Genomic DNA, 17,941 nt, shown 5'->3' on the forward strand with positions numbered 1-17,941 from the left:
GCCCAGAGTTGCAGAGTGGGACTCCATGATTGGAATAGGCACCGAGGCGAGAATTATCAGGTCCGTGGAATTTTGAGCCCAAGACCCGCCGAGTCGGGGAATTGAACCCTGGTCCCGGGCTAGACCTCTGCATCAGGGTCTGCCGCTCTAACCATTGAGCCACACTTCTCCACTTAAATAAAAACCTCGTATCGCTTCACCCGGGTACACATCGTTGGCATTCGGAACAATAGCACAGTGGGTAATGCGCTTGCTGCTAGCCTCTTCTTGTAACCTAACAGTGACAACATCATCTAGTATCAAAGCGCTGCTAGAATTTTCAGTGTAGGTTTTTTTTTTTTAGACATGACCAAAGACATTTCAATTCTATCATAATCTTAAACAAATCTGTCTGGTTTGGAACCCAGGAGCAATGCTGAAACCAGCATTGGCAATGCTATAGGTCTCACATTTATCCGAGTTTGACCTATTGGCATTGAAAATGACAATGCCTTTTATTTATGTTTGGTTTTTAAAGCAAAAATAAAAGGCATTGTCATTTACAATGTTCATAGCTAAAACTCACAAAAGCGAGACCTATTGCATTGCAAATGCTTGTTCTAAAGTTAGCATCCCAGGGAGAAGAGGTCCACAGTGTCTTTATTTATTTTTAATATTTTTATTGAGTTTGCAATACGTAAAACATTACAGTCAAACAAACCCCCCCCTCCCACCAATCTGCCTTTGGTCGCAAATCCTGTCCGGACAACAATGTGAAATTCCCCTCTCAGGTGAGTACACAGCCATTTAGCCAACAACCCATAGCAGGGCAGCCAGCGATTTTAAAATGTCCACTGATGTGAGCGCCAATGAGTTACACCACACCCCTCATACAGTACGTCACCCTATCTGATAGTGTAATATTGATCTCTGCCAAGCACGCCGATACACCGTCACCCTCCTCCCGGTGGCAATCTAATGTCCCTGGTCCTCCACTGTGGTGTGAGAACCTTTTTTACTAGCCAGGTATGTCTGGTATAACCCCCAAAAGTTTTTAGGTCGACTGGTGGGAGGCAGCAACTCGCTGTAATTCTCGGACTGTGTACAGCAATATAACATATCATGTGCCCAGCGTTTAGGTGTAGGTGCGGGGCCTCTCATCCAACAGCATGCCACTACCCTTCGGGCCATGAGCAGTCCCATGTCCACCAATCGCCGTGCGGCTTTGGGTAGCTTCTTAGTGTACCCTAGGAGCGCTAGAGTGGGATCAGGTGTGATATCTATTTCTACTGTGTTACTTATGTCAGTGAAGATCTTGTCCCAGAAATCCCATACACCTGGGCATTGCCATGCCAGGTGTAGAAAGCCTGCGTCTGGGGCGCGACATCTCTCACAGTCCGCAGTGTCATGAAAGCCGTACCTGTGCAGTTGTGTCGGTGTGTAATACACCCTGTTGAGAAACTTGAAGTGCACTAGCCTATGTCTGCCGTTCAGTGATAGCTTCCTAGTATTAGTACAGCAATATCTCCACATGTCGTCATCGATAACTATCTGCAAGTCAGTTTGCCATGCCAGCCGCGCATTCGTGTACGTGTGCTCCCTATGTGCCTGAGATAGCTTATATAGGTTAGACAGTAGTATTTGGGATGTCTCGGCTTCAATTACATACGTGAGTTCCGGAACCTCAGGCGGTTCTGCCATGTCCTCACCCAGCAGCTCTGTAAGGGCACAGCACACCCTGTGAAACTGGAAGCGGGTCAATAGGGAAGTATCCTCACTACTTGTTGTTGCTTGCTCCCATGTTTTGGCCACCCTGTTCTGGAACGGGTCTCCTGCGACTTTAACGTTAAGCTTTTGGAGCGCATGGATCACCCCTTTCTTTTTAATGGGAGGCAGCCATCGTGCCCAATCTACCGGCATTATTGGAGAGTATAGTAGTGCACCACCCTGCAGCTGCAAAATACTGTGCCACGCATAATTTGTTGCAGCGATTGAGTCCAGTATGCCAGTCCTTCGATCTACCGGTAGAAAAATTGTGGTCAGGAGCAAGAGAGGGCTAGCAAAGAGTGTTTCCATGCGTACATGCGGAATACAGCCATCACCGTGGAGCCAGGTGTGCAGATGAGCGGCCTGGGCTACTCTGTAATAAAGCTCCAAATCAGGGGCACCGAGCCTACCCATGCTTTAAGGCAATGTAAGGAGCGTCCACTTGGCTCGGGGTTGTTTCCCTGCCCATGCCAATTTAATCATGAGTTGCGTTAGTCGTTGAAAAAAGGACTTGGGAAGCACTATTGAGATTGTCATGAATAGGAACAGTAATCTAGGCAGCACAACCATTTTCATTATGGATATCCGTCCTAGGAGGGAAACTGGGAGCCTACACCAGGCTTCAACATCGTCCTCCAGCTTGCTGAAGGCAGTGCCATAGTTTGCTCTAAATAGGACCTCAGCATCAGTGTGGAGTTGTATACCCAGGTACCTGACTGTGTCTGTAGTCCACTGCAGTGGATATTCCATTTCAATATTCTGCGTTCATAGGGGTTAAGGGGAAGGCTAGTGACTACGTCCAGTTGACCTTCAGGCCCGATAGGGCTCCGAAGCAGACCACCGCTCTCAGTACCGAGGTTACATTGTTGTCTGGGTCGCGGATGTACAGCAAAGTGTCATCAGCGTACATGGACACCAATATCTTGTATGTGGGTAAGCATATACCTTCATTGCCATGGTATTCTCTTAGCGCACAGGCTAATGGTTCAGCAACCAGGGCGTACAGGAGGGGCGATAGCGGGCACCCCTGTCTGGTGCCTCTGCTGATGGGGAAGGAGTCAGTGACCAGGTTACCGAGTCGGAGCCTGGCACGCGTGCAGTTATACAGGGCCCCTATCATCTGGAGGAATGGCAGCCCTAGGCCCATCTGCTGTAGTACCAGTTGCATAAAAGGCCATTCCACAGAGTCAAAGGCCTTTACCATGTCAAGGAACACTGCTAGTGCCTTCCCATCCTGCCAAACATATTGTATCGTGCCTAGAACCGTGCGAATGTTTTATACCAAGTTCCTGCTGGGGATGTAGCCAGCCTGTTCAGGCGCAACCAACCGAGGCGCCAGACGGTTAGCCAGAACTTTAGCGAACAGTTTAGTGTCAACGTTTAGTAGTGAAAGAGGTCTATACGAGCTACACTCCTCTCGTGGCTTGCCCAGCTTTAGTATCGTGACCAGTAGCGCCTCCCTCATTGATTGCGGCATACTGCCCTCTACGCAGATGTCATCGAAGAGCGCAGAGAGGTGTGGGAGTAATTTATCCTGAAACGCCTTGTAGAACCCCACCGTGAGGCCATCTGCTCCCGGTGCGCTGCCAGCCCGCATGCTCGCCAGAGCTTCCGCTATTTCGTCCTTCTCTATCTGGTGCATCAGGCATTCCCTGTGTGTGTTAGTCAATGTAGGTATATTTATGTGGTCAAGGTAGTCCGTGATATCGTCCTCCAGGTCCCCACTTTTGGACGAGTATAGTTCAGTCTTGAAGGCTTGTGCTATGTCTGTTTCTTCCGTTAGTACCGCACCGTCCCCCAACTTTATTTCCGTGACTTGTTGTCGTCCCCTTTTCCCGCTTAAGGTTCTGGCCAGGACTGAGCTTGGTCTCTCTCCCTCCCCATATGTTCTAGCCATTGTGTACTTTTCCAGGTGCGTCACATCCCTATCCGCTTCCTCATGGTATTCAGCTAGAAGTGACTTGATCTCCTCCCCTATCGCGCTGTCCGTTTGTCGGCTCTGTCTCTCCTCCAAGGTGGCCAGTTGACGCTCAAGGTCAGCTAGTCTGTCTAATGGACTTGAGTACTCCCGGGTGTTTAGACATTGCTATGCCCCTGATATATACTTTGAATGTTTCCCAAACAACCTGGAAGCTGTCTACAGAGCCCACGTTGGTCTCAAAAACACATCAATGGCCTCCGCTAGTTCTCCTCTGAATGCCGTGTCTAGGAGGGAATAAGGAGGGAATCTCCATGTGAAGGGCGGGATGGCCTTACCCGGAATGCCCAGCACCAGTAGCACCGGCGAGTGGTCGGACAAGGTCCTAGGAAGCACCTTACAGTCCCTAATCTGCCCTAACCAGGAGGCGGATGCCAACCAGTAGTCTATTCTGGTATAGATATCATGGTAGGCGGAGTAGTGAGTGTACCCACCCCGCTCTGGGTTTCTGATCCGCCAGACATCCTCCAGACTTATACTGGTGATTACACTTCTCATTGCCAAGGCAGCCGTCTAGGGTCTACGGGGTGGGCCAGCAGATCTATCCAGAACCAAATTGAAGTCCCCTCCCCACAGTATGCGATCAATGTCATATTGTCTGGCCATGGCAGCTAGGGCTTGAAAGCAATCCGGAGAGTCATAGTTTGGGCCTTGGGCGTTAATTATCACAAAGTCTATACCAGGTCCGATGCATTTGGAGATGACCAATCTGCCTGCCGTGTCTGCCCGTAGAGTTTGTAAGGATAGTTTAGATTTCAGGTTCACCCAGGTGATCACTCCCCTGGCGTGTGACGAGAAGCCTGCCGCAGTTATATTGCCTTCTAGGCCCCTGCTGTGTAGCATTCTACTGGTTGTAGGAAGATGGGTTTCCTGCAGCAGTGCCAGGTCTATATGTTGGCGCTGTAGGTAATTAATGACCTTTTAACTTTCCGGTGGTCATTCAGACCGCGCACGTTCCATGCAAGGGCCCGGAGTTTGGGTGTGCATGTATTGTAGCCATTGCTAGCTGTGTCAGCCGTTAAAATAAACTAAGTGTATCCTAAGAGTGTATGTCCTACTCTTGTCCAAAATCTTTAGCATGTCAAAAGTCAGAAACAGTACCCCCCCTTTATCCACTGAACAGTCCCAACCCAACATCCCAGTAGCCCCCCTCCCACAGCATACCATCCCCAATAAGGCCTCGCATGAGTGACCCCCTCCCCCCCCCCCCCCCCCCCCCCCCCACGCCCTAACTTTATACCAAACTATTTAACCCCCTTCGGGATTCAAGGTGCATTGCACGCGGGGGGCCAAGGTTGCCGGGCAGCAAAGAAATGGGTTGGTTACAATGCTTGCACTTGCCCCACTCCAATTATTCGCTGGACCATACAACTACATCAGCTAAAATGAAGATTCTGACATTAATTCTCACGTTGGCTGAACTGGCCACAGGAACATATCCTAGACATAATCTCTCGCCCTCCACGCATATCCAGACCATGCCTGGGCCGGCTACCAATTAACGACCCCACTAGGCAATCCAGGCACATGTCTCATGCATCAGAGTTCTCACCCACAGACAGTTCAGTTGGGTCGTCAGGTCTCTGTCTAGAAGTCCTTGCCAGCCCGCTGACTCAGGAGCGTAAAGGATGCCATCTTCAATGTCCCCTCTGGAAGAGGCCCAGTCTATTTGTTTGTTGTAGATCTATAAAACCGCTCGTCTTCACATGTAGGCAAGAGGGCATTGTCATTCTTGCTTGTCGAGTTGGCTTCGCCGATCGTCGCTATCTGCCTGACTGCTGGTGTCCCTGCGGTGTTCCCTGGACCACCCCTTTAAGGCCTGCTGTAGTGCTTTAGGGTCTGTGAAGAGATGGGAGTGCCCCTGCCGATTAACTCGCAGTTTTGCAGGATACAGCATGGCATAATCCAGTCCAATTTCCCAAAGCTGTCTCTTAAATGGGGCAAAGTGCCTGCGCGCCTCCTGTACCTTAGCAGTGAAGTCAGGATATAAGGAGATTTCCGAGCCTTCAAACTGTAATGACTTCTTATCTCTGGCTAGCCGGAGGGCCACGTCCCTGTACCTTTAATTTAGGAGCTTGGCGATAATGGGACACGGCGGGGCTCCCGGGCGTGGACGAGGGCACAGCGAACGGTGTGCGCGCTCAACTATGAACATTGATGTGACAAGGAGCCTCTCAACTAACTTCTCCATGGTGCTAGTCTGCGTCGTCTCCGGAACCCCAGTGAGGCGTATGTTTAGAGCGTTACGAGTGGGCCTCTAAATCTTCGGTCTTCTCTTGGAGCGATTGCATAAGTTTCTCTATTTTCTTATGGTCCGAGTCCAGTTCCGTTTGTGCCTCCTCAACCTCCGTGAGGCGTCTTTCGGACATGTCTAAGCGTTCCGCTTGTTTGTCGATGCGGTCCATGTGGTAGGTGAGGGCATCTATCTTGGTGCCTATTGATGACATGCTGTCTTGTAGGCCTTTTTCCATGGCTAAGAGCATGGTTTTAATGTCCGAATAATCGGAATTGCCCACTCCATTCGTCGAGACGACGTTATCTGCCTCCTGGGATTCCGGGGTCTTGTTGCGGCGTTGCTCGAATGGGAGCTTGATCTGGGTCTTGTCACCCTTCCTCATGTTGTCGAAGGGGGGCCATTAGCACAGACCGTGCTCGGGCGGAAACCCTTCGGACTTTGCCAAGTTGGGCGCGCGGTGTATGGCTGGGGACTTTCCAATCACTCCCCGTCTAGTTGTATCAAAGTATTGTTGTGCGTTCTGCACGGGGTATCCAATTTCCGTAATGGCGCAAAGCAGGCCTGGCCCTCAATAGGCAACGCCGTCGCTGTGGGCCCCCAAGATGCAAGGTCTCAACTCAAAGCAAGACCACACCGAAGCGCACTAGGCAGTCTATGTCCCTCAACACTGATGCTTGACAGCGTGACTCACCCCAGGTTTACAGGCGGCGGCAGCGTCGTCACCGTCGCAGTATTTCTCTGGGCGCGCTATCTCACTTGGTATGTCCCAGGGCCCACGGTGCGAGAACGGCCCCAGATCGGCTCGCTTATGTGGCTGTGGGCGCGTGTCCCTCTGTATGTAGCGCCGTTTCCGCCACTAACCTTTAGGCTATACTTCACCCTGTCCGGCTGAGCGTCGGACCACTAGGTCGTCACCCAACGAAGGCTGCGGTGGTGGTAGAGATCCTGCACTCGTTTTGGGGCAGAGCGTCTGGGGACAGTGTTGCAGGCGCCCCAGAACAGCCCTTCGACCTGGCTGGAGATGTGCGCGTCTCTTCGTCCCGAGCCTCTGTCTCTGGTCTCCCACAGGCCGAGTCGCGCTCTATTGGGCTGCGCTCCGAGGGCCGGAGTAGTTTCCCCACAGACGCTGCGGTGGTGCCAGAGGAAGAGCACACTATGTTCCACAGCTCTTCAGGGCACGGTGGTGTATAGGAGGAGGGGGGGGGTCCGGATGGGAGATGCTTCCCCCCCACCCCCCCGCAGTCAGGTACTTGCAGTCCGAAGTGCAGATGGCCAGGCGCTCACCGGTCTCGAGCGTCTCCGGGATCCGCACGGTTGTGGCTTCGCGGCCTCTCGCCGCCAGACTTGTCTCTCTTGTCATCGTTCGCTGCGGTTCCTCCGTGCGCGGATCAGGTTCCCTCAGGCTGCCGATATCGTGTAGATGTCAGTCTGCACACTTTGCGCTGTATGTTAGTCGAGCTGATGAAGGATAATTAAGGATAGTGTCGGGCAGCAACGCGGAGATAGGGGATCACCGGTCCGCCATTGTTGCCAGCAAGCTCCTCCCCCCCCCCCCCCCCCTGTCCCCCCCGTCCCCAGTGGCTTTTCGATGTCTCATGGAACCCTTCCCCTTTTTTTTTTTTTTTTTGGGTGCATTTCTGCCCCGGGCCTATAAGGGCTCTGGGAAGGGGGCTGCGTGGTCCCCTCCCCTTATTGAATGAGGCCCCAGAAGAGGTATCTCCCCTGGGGCCTATAATAACTCACTGAGGGGAGCTGTGCGCCCTCTCTCCCTATAATGGGCCTGAGGGGGATAGGGTCCATGGGGCGGAAAACTGCTCAAGGAAGGGGGCCACATGACTCAGTCCCCTAATGAATACATCGAGCCCCAGGGGAAGGAATTCCCAGGGCTAAATATGACCTAGGGAGGGGGCGGCTTGACCTCGCCTCCCCTAAATAAGTAAATTGGGCCATGTGGCTCAAGGAGATTGGACGCGTCGGCCCCCTCCCCTTTTATTTAAATGTTGGCTGGATTTCTTTCTGTGCTCTTGATGTCATTGTGATGTGTTTTCCCTTATCCTGCTAATGTACTATGTAGCTCTGAATGGTGCTGTTTGTTGTCAAATTTAAAATTCAAAACTCAATAAAATTGATTGTCAAAAAAAAAATGTTGGCCCTGGTGAAGGACTCCCTGGGGCCTACTTGGGCTCAGGGTGGGGGTATGTGTGCCCATTTCCAGGGGGGCGGGGCACACAGCCCCTCCTCACCTTTTATAATGTATTGAGGCCCCAGGGAGTAGGGTCTCCGGGGCCTTAAAAGGTAGGGGTTACACTGAGCCCCCCCTTAATTTCTTTTTTTTTTTTAAAGGCCGCCCTGGAGGATGGGTTTCCTGGGGCTAAAGGAGGCTCAGGGAGAGAGAAACATTTATAACCTGTTTAATACCTCTACACACCTATGATGCATGAGAAGCACACCCATTGGAAGTAATCAGTGATGTCATAGAACATTTCATGAGTGATGTGATATGCATGGTGGGGCTGCAAGTTATAGTTGGCTCTGATAAGGAGCTGGTGGATTTCAGTGTGTTTAAAAAAAAAAAAAAAAGTTTTATTCAAAACGTTAGTTATCACGGACATATTCATTTAACTATAACATTACTTTAACCTTTTTGTTTTTCTGTGAATATATTTTTAGGTGTGTGCATTCAGCTGCTCAATAAAAAAAAGAGTACAGGGCCCCTAATCTTTCTTTTTTCACACCAACAGGTGTCGTTTGAATTCCGGTCATTGATACACTCTCAACTAGCTACCGTATTTTTCGATGAGGTTGTTAAACAGATGGTCGCAGCCTTTGAAAGAAGAGCATCCAAACTCTATGGCCCAGAGACTGTAATCCCGCGTGAATTAATGCATCATGAAGTGCACCACACGTGAAGCTTGATGAAAAACTGAACTTGTCTTTATTACAGACATATCTAAATACTGTATTTATGAAGTTTTGTTTATTTAGACGTTCATACACCTTGCGGGGGATTACTTTTTATATGATTACAGTCTGTTTATAGCTTATCATTGATTGTAAAAACCAACCACATGCATAGATATATTATGCATCATGTACAGATGTATTTCAGATTAAGAATTGTCACGTTTTTGTGTGTATAGAACTGCATTGGCTTTGTGCATGCAGTTTTAAAATGGTGGCAGCTACTTCTATACTGCAAGTTAAGACTTAACACAAATTCTTCTCTGTAATTTTGCCAAATTTAAAATTTGGCTGTTCACTTGAATTCTTCTTAAGAAACTCACTGCCTCTGTTACAGTAACTGAAAAGTTATCAAAACCCTTTTCCCTACTTGATGATGTACTAATTTTAAATTATTAGATTTTAGATTCTTAATATGCTCCTATTTATTATCTGTGTGTTTTATTGGATATGTGTTGATAAATGCTAAACTACATGTGAGCAGTGAGCCGTCACAAGAATGTTTACGGATGCACCTTTCTACTTCTCTTTATGCACTGACAATTCCCTGGGTTCTCTGAAGGAGCGACTGTAATTCACTAATCTCCATGATTATTAGTTATGCCAGACGGTCGGAATACCTTCATACGGGAATATGGTGGATGGCAGAAAATGCGCTTTGCATTTATTGAAAGGGGGAAAAAACCTTGAACTGTAGAACAAAGCATCTCACTAAGACTGACTAGTTAATTTTACGTATGTGCTTGAAGTTTTTGGTTTTGTTTTACAGAATACTTTATCCATCTGGATTTTACAGTTTGCCAACGTGATGGCGCTTGTGTGTTGCAGCTGAAAGAGGTTACAAATATAATAAATATACATATCTTTTGTCAAAGTAATGCTTCTTCCCAATGCCAGAAGCCTTTTGATTTGCCCAACCTCGCTTTCTTTTCTCTTGTGATAGGCCTTGAGGTTGAGCGAGTACTTTTTTTAGCAGATGATTCATCATAATGAACACATTTCATGGAATGGAAGCAGTTTATTCGTAGTGGTCCAGAGCTTCCACCAGAATATTGGTGCTTATCGTCTGAAATTAAAGGGAATGTTAGTGTTATCAGTAAACTTCAAGAAGTTATTTTGTTTTATGAGGAATGCTTCTTTTTTTATTTTGTAACTACATTTCAAACTTTCTAAACTATTTGCGTGAGCCAAACCTCTTCATGAAATATTTTATATCGCCCACAAAATAAAAGAAATTCATTTGAAGCAATAAAAATCAATTTAAAAAGTGTATTTAGGTGTTTTTTCTTTTTTTCGTGAAATGTTTGTTTTTCTAATCTAGGCTGGTGCTGTCTGTTTATGTTAACTGTAATCTTTATGCAATTGTTTTTAGAATTTTAGTTCATTGATATATATTTTTTTTGTTCAGTTACATTTTGGGGGCGTGGCTTTGAAACCAAGAGTGGCAGACGCGTGAGCCTGCTACTCCGCGCCGGCCCGACAATGATCCTGCAACTTCTGGCAGTGGAGAGTGTGACGAGAATCGGACAAACTATTTCTTCCCTCTAGAACACGTAGTGCTGTCATAAAGGAGAATCTGAGCAGCTTAATGGATACGGCAGCTGCTGCGGACCCATGATTGGCGACGAGCCGGGAGCGACCAACCTGGCGGCCCCAGATGAGGAAACTGTACCACCCTAGAAGGTGAACAGCCGTGGAACATTGGGGGCTGGTTGCAGGTGGTGGGTAGTGGAGATCTCGGTCCCTCAGGAGGAACCGGGGATAGCCACGCTCCAATTCTGACACCGCACGGCCCGTGGATAGAGTGGAGGTCACCATACAGCCTTTGGGTTTGCTGCGTCACTTTGAGGACCTCGGCTGCCAACGCGAGCAGGATGCGACCCCTGAGGCCCTGCCTACACCTCTGTATACTTGTGACTGCTGGTGAGGCCCCTGCTGGGTGTGGCCCCCTCCTTGTTCGATGCGACACAGCCACTGCTGGATGCTTCGCCGGATGAGCTACTGGTAGGCCACGGAGGTCCGGGTTGGGGGTGGAGAAAGCTGATCTCGCTGTCTTCTGCTGCTGAGACGGAAGGCTTTTTGGATTGTAACGCCCTGCTGTACTCTGTCGGCATAAAGGTCTTGGTAGATACTGTGCCAAAGGCTCCATCCAGGTGGGAGCAAGCAGCTGCTCCCTGCTCATAGTAACCCGCTAGAGCTGTGGCACGAATGTATGTCACTACAACGCTTGCTATTACAACGCATGCCATTACAACGCATTTTTTACAACGCAAGTACCATTACAATGCACGATTTTACAACGCATACCATTACTACGCTAAATAATAATAGTAATAGAAAAGTACCATTACAACGAAAACAAATACAACGCATACCATTACAACGCATAAAATATTATTAGTAAATATATTTTTAATTTTAGTAAAATAACCCCTAGGACGGGGTGCAGGGAAATCGGGGGTTTTGGGTGGGGAAGTGTATTAAAATGTAATAAGAAACTTAACGTAAAGTATGAAAAATACCCAAGTATTTTTACAAATTAATACTCTAGTATTTAAACAAGTACTTGAGTATTAAAAGAAGTACTCGAGTATTATACAAATTTTTTAACATTTACAATACTTTAAAAAAAAACAGTTTTAAAAAACATATGAATTATTGCACAATAACTATAAAATACCAAAACGAACGAATTATTAAGTGCGAAACAAACAAATAGCCGCCATTTTAGCAAAATAAGCTAAAAAGAGTCCTACAACTCTTTCCATGAAAGGAACACCAAGGCACTGAATTCAAAATGGAGGTCAAAACGCAGTACGAAACTCAAAACACACATTTTTAAACTAAAAATTTAAATTACAAGTTTACACAGCAAATGAAAGGAAAAAAAAACATTTAAACGATGCATTTCTCTAAAATTAAGATGCCACTCACAAAAAAATTATAAATAAGAGTAAGACACCATTTTGAAAACCGTTGATCATCAACTACCAGAGAGAGCAGACGCATGTAGCTGACCCTCTGACCTCTTGCCACAGAAAACTACTGAAGGAAAAGTGATACAATTCCAAACGAGAAAAACAAGTACGTTGAATTAGAAACACATGTAAACATTTTGCTTTTTAAAATAATAAAATTAGATTAAATAATAATTTAAAAACATCTTTGATTCAGAATAATTAAAACATAGCCATCAATTCCCCAAACCTTCTCCTCATTGGAATACAAATTGCAAACAATGTAGGTACTTAAAAAAAAAAACAATTTTTAAAAACAATGTCAAAAGTGTAACAGAAGAATAATCACCTTAAAAAAATCTATATGAAAACTTTAAATAGTATGTCTCTTTAAAAAAAGAAAACGTGTAGTGACTGAAAGATTTAAAAAAAAACGAAGGTAAAAAGATTTCAATTTACATATTTTTCAGCAAACTGATTAATTCTTCAAGACAAACGACACAACCGTAATTGAAATTACGATAAAGAAATAGAAGACATTTTCATTAAAAAAAAATGGTAATTAAAAATTGAAAGTATAACTAAGTATAATGCACAGCTCAGAAATGCTAGTCCTTATTTTCACAAACTGTCAACCCATCTTAAAAATGTTTTACAAAATAATTAGAAATATTTCACAACCCTACTTTCAGATATAACAACAAACGTGTAATAACAAAGTATTTTCTTTATAAAAAAATAGGGTTTATTAAAATAAAAAATAACTTTAATTTTCTTTGCAACTCAACAGAAAAATCGACAACTTAGATCAAACTTAAAAACGCAAGAAAAGAGCGATCACAGACGGAAGAAACCAAGTTCCAAAACAAAAGATCCAAAAAAGGTAAATATATTTGTTAAAGCTTAAGAACCCTGTTTTTCAAGAACCTATGTTTAAATGACAATGAACAACGGCAACATTTAATAGAACACTATACTTAAGTTACCTTTAATTTTTTTAACAGATCGAGAAAGCCCTACCAATCTTAAGAATAAGAAAACTGAAAGAACTGACGTCATCAACCAAGCAAAACACAATAAGGTAAGACAAGAAAAAAATACAATCATAAACATTGTAGTAAATGCAATAGACCAGAGAAAAGTATTTCTAATGAAAACACAATGCCTTTTCAAAGTAGAACATGTACATATTTCTTAAAAGTTTGAAATACAACTGCATAGTATGTATAAACAGAAACATAAGTAAATAAAAAAGCAAAACGTTGATTTTTCAAAAATGTTTTTTCTCGAAAAATATTATTTATAAAGCAGAACGATAATGAAATGTTCATCTTTGCTTAAAAAACAAAGAAAGAATTGAAAAAACTACAAAGAAGAGGGAAACCAAATCATATTCTTAGACGTGCCAACAGCAAACAAGACCAAAGTAATAAGGTAAACCTTAAACAAACTAAACACTATGGGGCCCATTAGGATGTCGGGCGGATTGCCCCCGTCAGGCTGGCGGTAGCCACCGCCGGCCTGGTGAGGGCAATCCTCCCGACATCCTCTCCTGAAAGACCGTCTGCCGCTTTTCCGCCCCAGTCTCCTTGCGGCCGGGGCGGAAAAGGATTAATATGGTGGCGGTGTCTCATAGACCCCACCAGCCATATTATGATGGGCCCAAAGAGATGCCTTTCCGTGGCAGCACCCACTCTGGGGGCCCCCTGCGGGCCCCCAGAGTGAAGGAGAGGTGGGGTCTGTACACGGGGGGGTACTTGTGATACCCCCTTCATTTGCATGAACATAGCAGGCACCACGCGGTGCCTGCCGCTTTCTTTATGCATTGATGCATGTATAGCATTGTGGCGGGCGGTGCAGAGAGCACCGCCCGCCACAATGCTATACATGCAGGATGTGCCCGCCACTGTGGCGGGCACATCCTAGTACCCTCACGGGACCCCCGTCCTGATGGCGGGCGGTCCCGAATTCCGACAGGATGGCGGGCGGATAAAGTCTGCCCGTCATCCTAATGACCCCCTATATTTTAAAACTAACACTGTAATGTCGAAATGTGTGATAGAAATGGGTATTAAATTTACTGTTTAACTCCAGGAAGATTCAGCAGTAGGGAAAGTGATGGATAGTGTAGAGGTATAATTAACTATTCTAACTCCAGGAAGGTGCAGCAGTAGAGTTGGATAGTGGATAGTGTAAGGGTATAATTTACTATTCTTACTCCAGGAAAGTGCAGCAGTAGGGAAAGTGATGGATAGTGTAGGGGTATAATTTACTATTCTTACTCTAGGAAGGTGCAACAGTAGTAAAAAGGAAGGATAGTGTATGTGATTCACTTTCTATTATAACACCAAAAATGTGTAGCAGTAGTCTTAGTGATGCAAAAAGAAGTGATTGCAAGTGCTAAATAAAAAAATTAGAATTCAAAAACTTTTTCACTTTCTTTTCAGATAATGTCTACAGACAAAACAGCGGCATACATAAAATCAAAACGTGGAAACAGACATTTGAAACATGCAGGATATATATTGTAAAGAGAGAATAAGTGAACCACGAAGACATTGGAAGTGTGTGCAATTTTACTCAAGCCATTGCAGATGCAGAGCGGTTACTCTTGGTGAGACAGTCATTAAGACAACAGAGCACAACCACTCTGCCTCTGCAATGGACATTGAGGTAAGAGAAACAATAAATGAAATGAAAGAAATTGCATGCACCTCCAATGAAACTTCTGGTTCTATTTTAAGAGAGGTTGCACAATATGTCCCCAGCCATGTAGCTAGCAGTATGCCTATAGTTCCTAATCGGAGAAGAATTATCCAAAGAAAAAAGCAGGCAAGTAACACTCATACCACCACTCCTCATACCTTTTCTGACATTCGCATTCCTCCTGAACTCTCTCTCTTTTTCCAATGAACCTTTCATCCTGCATGACAACGAAAACCCTCAAAAATGTATTCTAATCTTTAGTACACCCCGCAACCTTGTTAAATTAGAGAATAGTGAAATTTGGATGATTGATGGGACGTTTAAAAGTACGCCCGCACCCATTCACACAAATTTACACTATTCATGCTAAAATAAATAACAATGTAATTCCCTTAGTCTACAGTTTGCTACCTGATAAACAATCTGCAACCTACACTGAACTTTTGTCAGTGATTAAAACCAAAACATCAAACAAAAGTCCTAGGAAAATAATTGTTGATTTTGAATTTGCAATGATTAATGCAATCACCAAAACGTACACGGATACCCAAATTCAGGGATGTTTTTTCCATTTTTCCCAGGCATATTGGTGTAAATAACAAAAAACATCCCTAGTTGCAGATTATTCAACGGATAGCAAACTACAATTTGAACTAAAAAAAACTAACAGCTCTTTGCTTTGGTCCTCCTGAAAGTGTAGTTTTGTCCTCCTGAAAGTGTAGACGAGTACTACACTGCAATTACAAAATCTGATTTTTTTTTACTGAAAACGAGGAATAATTGGCACCCATACTAAATTACTTTGAAGACACATGGATTGGACATCTAAGCAGGTCGGGTCGCAGGAGGAAGCCACGTTTCCATGTGGAGTGGTGGAACTGCTACACGAGTTGCTTAGAAGGAGAAGCAAAGACAAACAATGCCATAGAGGGATGGCATAACTCCTTCAACCACACAATTGGAAAACCACACCCCAACTTTTATCATTTATTGGAAACTTTGAAGAAGGAGCAAAGTTTTCAAGAAATGAGAATTTACCAAACATTAACAGGTAGTCTAAACCCACGCATCTCTAAAAAATCAAAGGAGATGTCTGAGAGACTATTGGGTGTTTTGCAACAGTTTTCATTGTGCGTGGCTTTAGACTACCTTGATAATATTGCTAACTACTACATTTTTAACTAAATATACATCTTTACTTTCCTGCTTTGCCCCAAATTCACAATACTTCTAATTACAATTGGCATTTTTCGTAAACTTTTTCTAAATTTTTAAGTCTGGTCACCTTACCTTTAGATATCTTCCATCTTCCTGTGAATCCATTCTTGTAAATATAGCCAACATGAAATCCTTTGGCTTGTTCTAAAAAAGTTCTCCATTTTTTTTTGATTGACATACTTTCCAAAAATGTTTTTCCCCCCCAAAAAAACCAAGTTCCAATGACCAAATTCCAAATGTGTAAGATCCAAACAGCAGAAGATCGAATTCCAACTTTATTTTTTTCTAACCACATCCCAAATATTCAAAAATCTTCTTCTCTAAAAAACGATCACCAAACCCAAAAAATTCTTCCGATCCAAAAATTCCCACCATTTAATCCACGAGCGTTCTTCTTTACTCGATTTCCAAAGTGCAAAAATTTCGATCCCAATAATCCTTCCAGTGAGCAAAAAATGTCCAAGATCCGTTTAGAAAATTCCGAAAAAAAAACGCATTCCAAAAACCAAATCCAGGCATTCTTCTTCTTTACACATTTAATTTATACATTAACAGTACTTACACATTACTATTATAAACATTTTTCAATCTTATCACATTATAAATACTCTAAACTGGCGACTCGACAACGGCATACTCTACCTACATAACTGGAGGCATGCTGAAATCCAAATAACAATGTTTACATTAACACATGCAACCTCTCCATATTCTCTCGTTACAATATATATAGTCCTAAACATTTTTTTAAACCTAAACATTTTTTTAAACATTAAAAACAGTTTGTAAAGTTTCCTACCTGAGCGCAGATCTGCTTCCTGCTGCTTTGTCCAACGACGCTCTCCAAAATGGCGGCGATCTTCACGTTTACGCGTCTACGTCATCTGGAATAACTAACAACAAAAAAGGACAATGTATTAATATTATACATTAATGTACATTATGAAGTTAAAAAAGTGTATTTTAAAAAAGAACAAACATTCATTTATTTTTCTAAAAATGTAATAAAAATTAAAAAAATATTCTTTCAATTTTACATACTCTTTGAAATAAATATATTTTTTTACAACTATGAATTCCGTGTCTTTATTGATCTATAAATGTTACTACTAAATTAATTTTGTTTATACTGCTATCTAAAATGTTATATTAAATAACTTACCTCTATTCTTCATCCAAAGTCCACTCCAGTGTTCCGCATCCTGTTATTAATTAACTTGTAAAAGAGAATCGCGTTTTCCATACAGGTAGCTGTGGAAATAAATGAAGGACAATACTTATCATTGAACTCAATGGTAAAGCGTGGGAATTTTTAATACATACTTTACTTCCTTTTTAAATGACTATTACTATCTTACTGGTTCTTAAAACAAACTACATATTTACAAAAATAATTAATGTGTTATTTAAATAATATTTTTATAAAAAATTAATACTATAGCGCCATGAAACCGCTGGTGTACGTGCGCTTTATAAATAATTTTAAACTAAACTAAACATAGTATTTTTATAAATACTTTTCTAAAAAATCAAATACATTTTCTAACATATAAATACTAAAGTACAAACATTTTCTATTCTAAAATTATAAATAAATTACTATTTTTTAATTGATTTTCACTTTAGTTATTTATAAATAAATTAAATTATAATACATTAATGTACTTAATAAAAAAAGGCATTATTTTAAATACTTTTCTATATTTTAAAATGAATGTTCAGTATAAATCTAGATTTAATTATTATTTTTCGTAATTAATACTAAAGTATTAATATTAGTAATACAATATTTAAATTATTTAACAAAAAATATTAATGCTAAAGTATATATTTTTTAAATTATCTATACTTTTCTATATTTTATAAAATATTTTATAAGTAATAATAATATTTGTAAAAATATAGTATTTAAATTAAAAAAAATTATATTCATAGTAAAGTATATTTTTAAAAACCTATCTACTTTTCTATATTTTAAAATTAATATTCAGTATAAATCTAATAGTACAATCTGTATTATTTTTAGTAATTAATACGTTTTTTTTATTAATAGTAATAAATAAAAAATATTATAAAATAAAACAATATTAATTCTAAGGTATTATTAATATTAATTTGAAGGTATTTAAAAAAAATATT

The 17,941-nt window shown here is 42.7% G+C and overlaps 1 protein-coding gene and 1 long non-coding RNA gene across 2 annotated transcripts in view; both read left to right on the top strand.

The window, feature by feature from the left end:
* COQ10B (coenzyme Q10B) overlaps positions 1-10,193 on the top strand; it is a 147,244-nt gene extending 137,051 nt beyond the window's left edge. The window contains exon 5 of the mRNA XM_078680437.1: positions 8,702-10,193. Coding sequence (XP_078536563.1) covers positions 8,702-8,869 — 168 coding nt within the window. The 3' untranslated portion in view covers positions 8,870-10,193. The remainder of the gene's footprint in view (positions 1-8,701) is intronic.
* Positions 10,194-12,219: 2,026 nt separating this feature from the next.
* Positions 12,220-16,749, top strand: LOC144824658 (uncharacterized). The gene is made up of 3 exons (XR_013609043.1): positions 12,220-12,761; positions 12,883-12,959; positions 14,326-16,749. It is a non-coding gene; the product is annotated as an uncharacterized LOC144824658 (long non-coding RNA).
* The last annotated feature ends 1,192 nt before the right edge of the window (positions 16,750-17,941 follow it).

Source organism: Lissotriton helveticus, chromosome 3_1, assembly GCF_964261635.1.
Source record: "Lissotriton helveticus chromosome 3_1, aLisHel1.1, whole genome shotgun sequence".
In the NCBI taxonomy this organism is placed as follows: domain Eukaryota; kingdom Metazoa; phylum Chordata; class Amphibia; order Caudata; family Salamandridae; genus Lissotriton; species Lissotriton helveticus.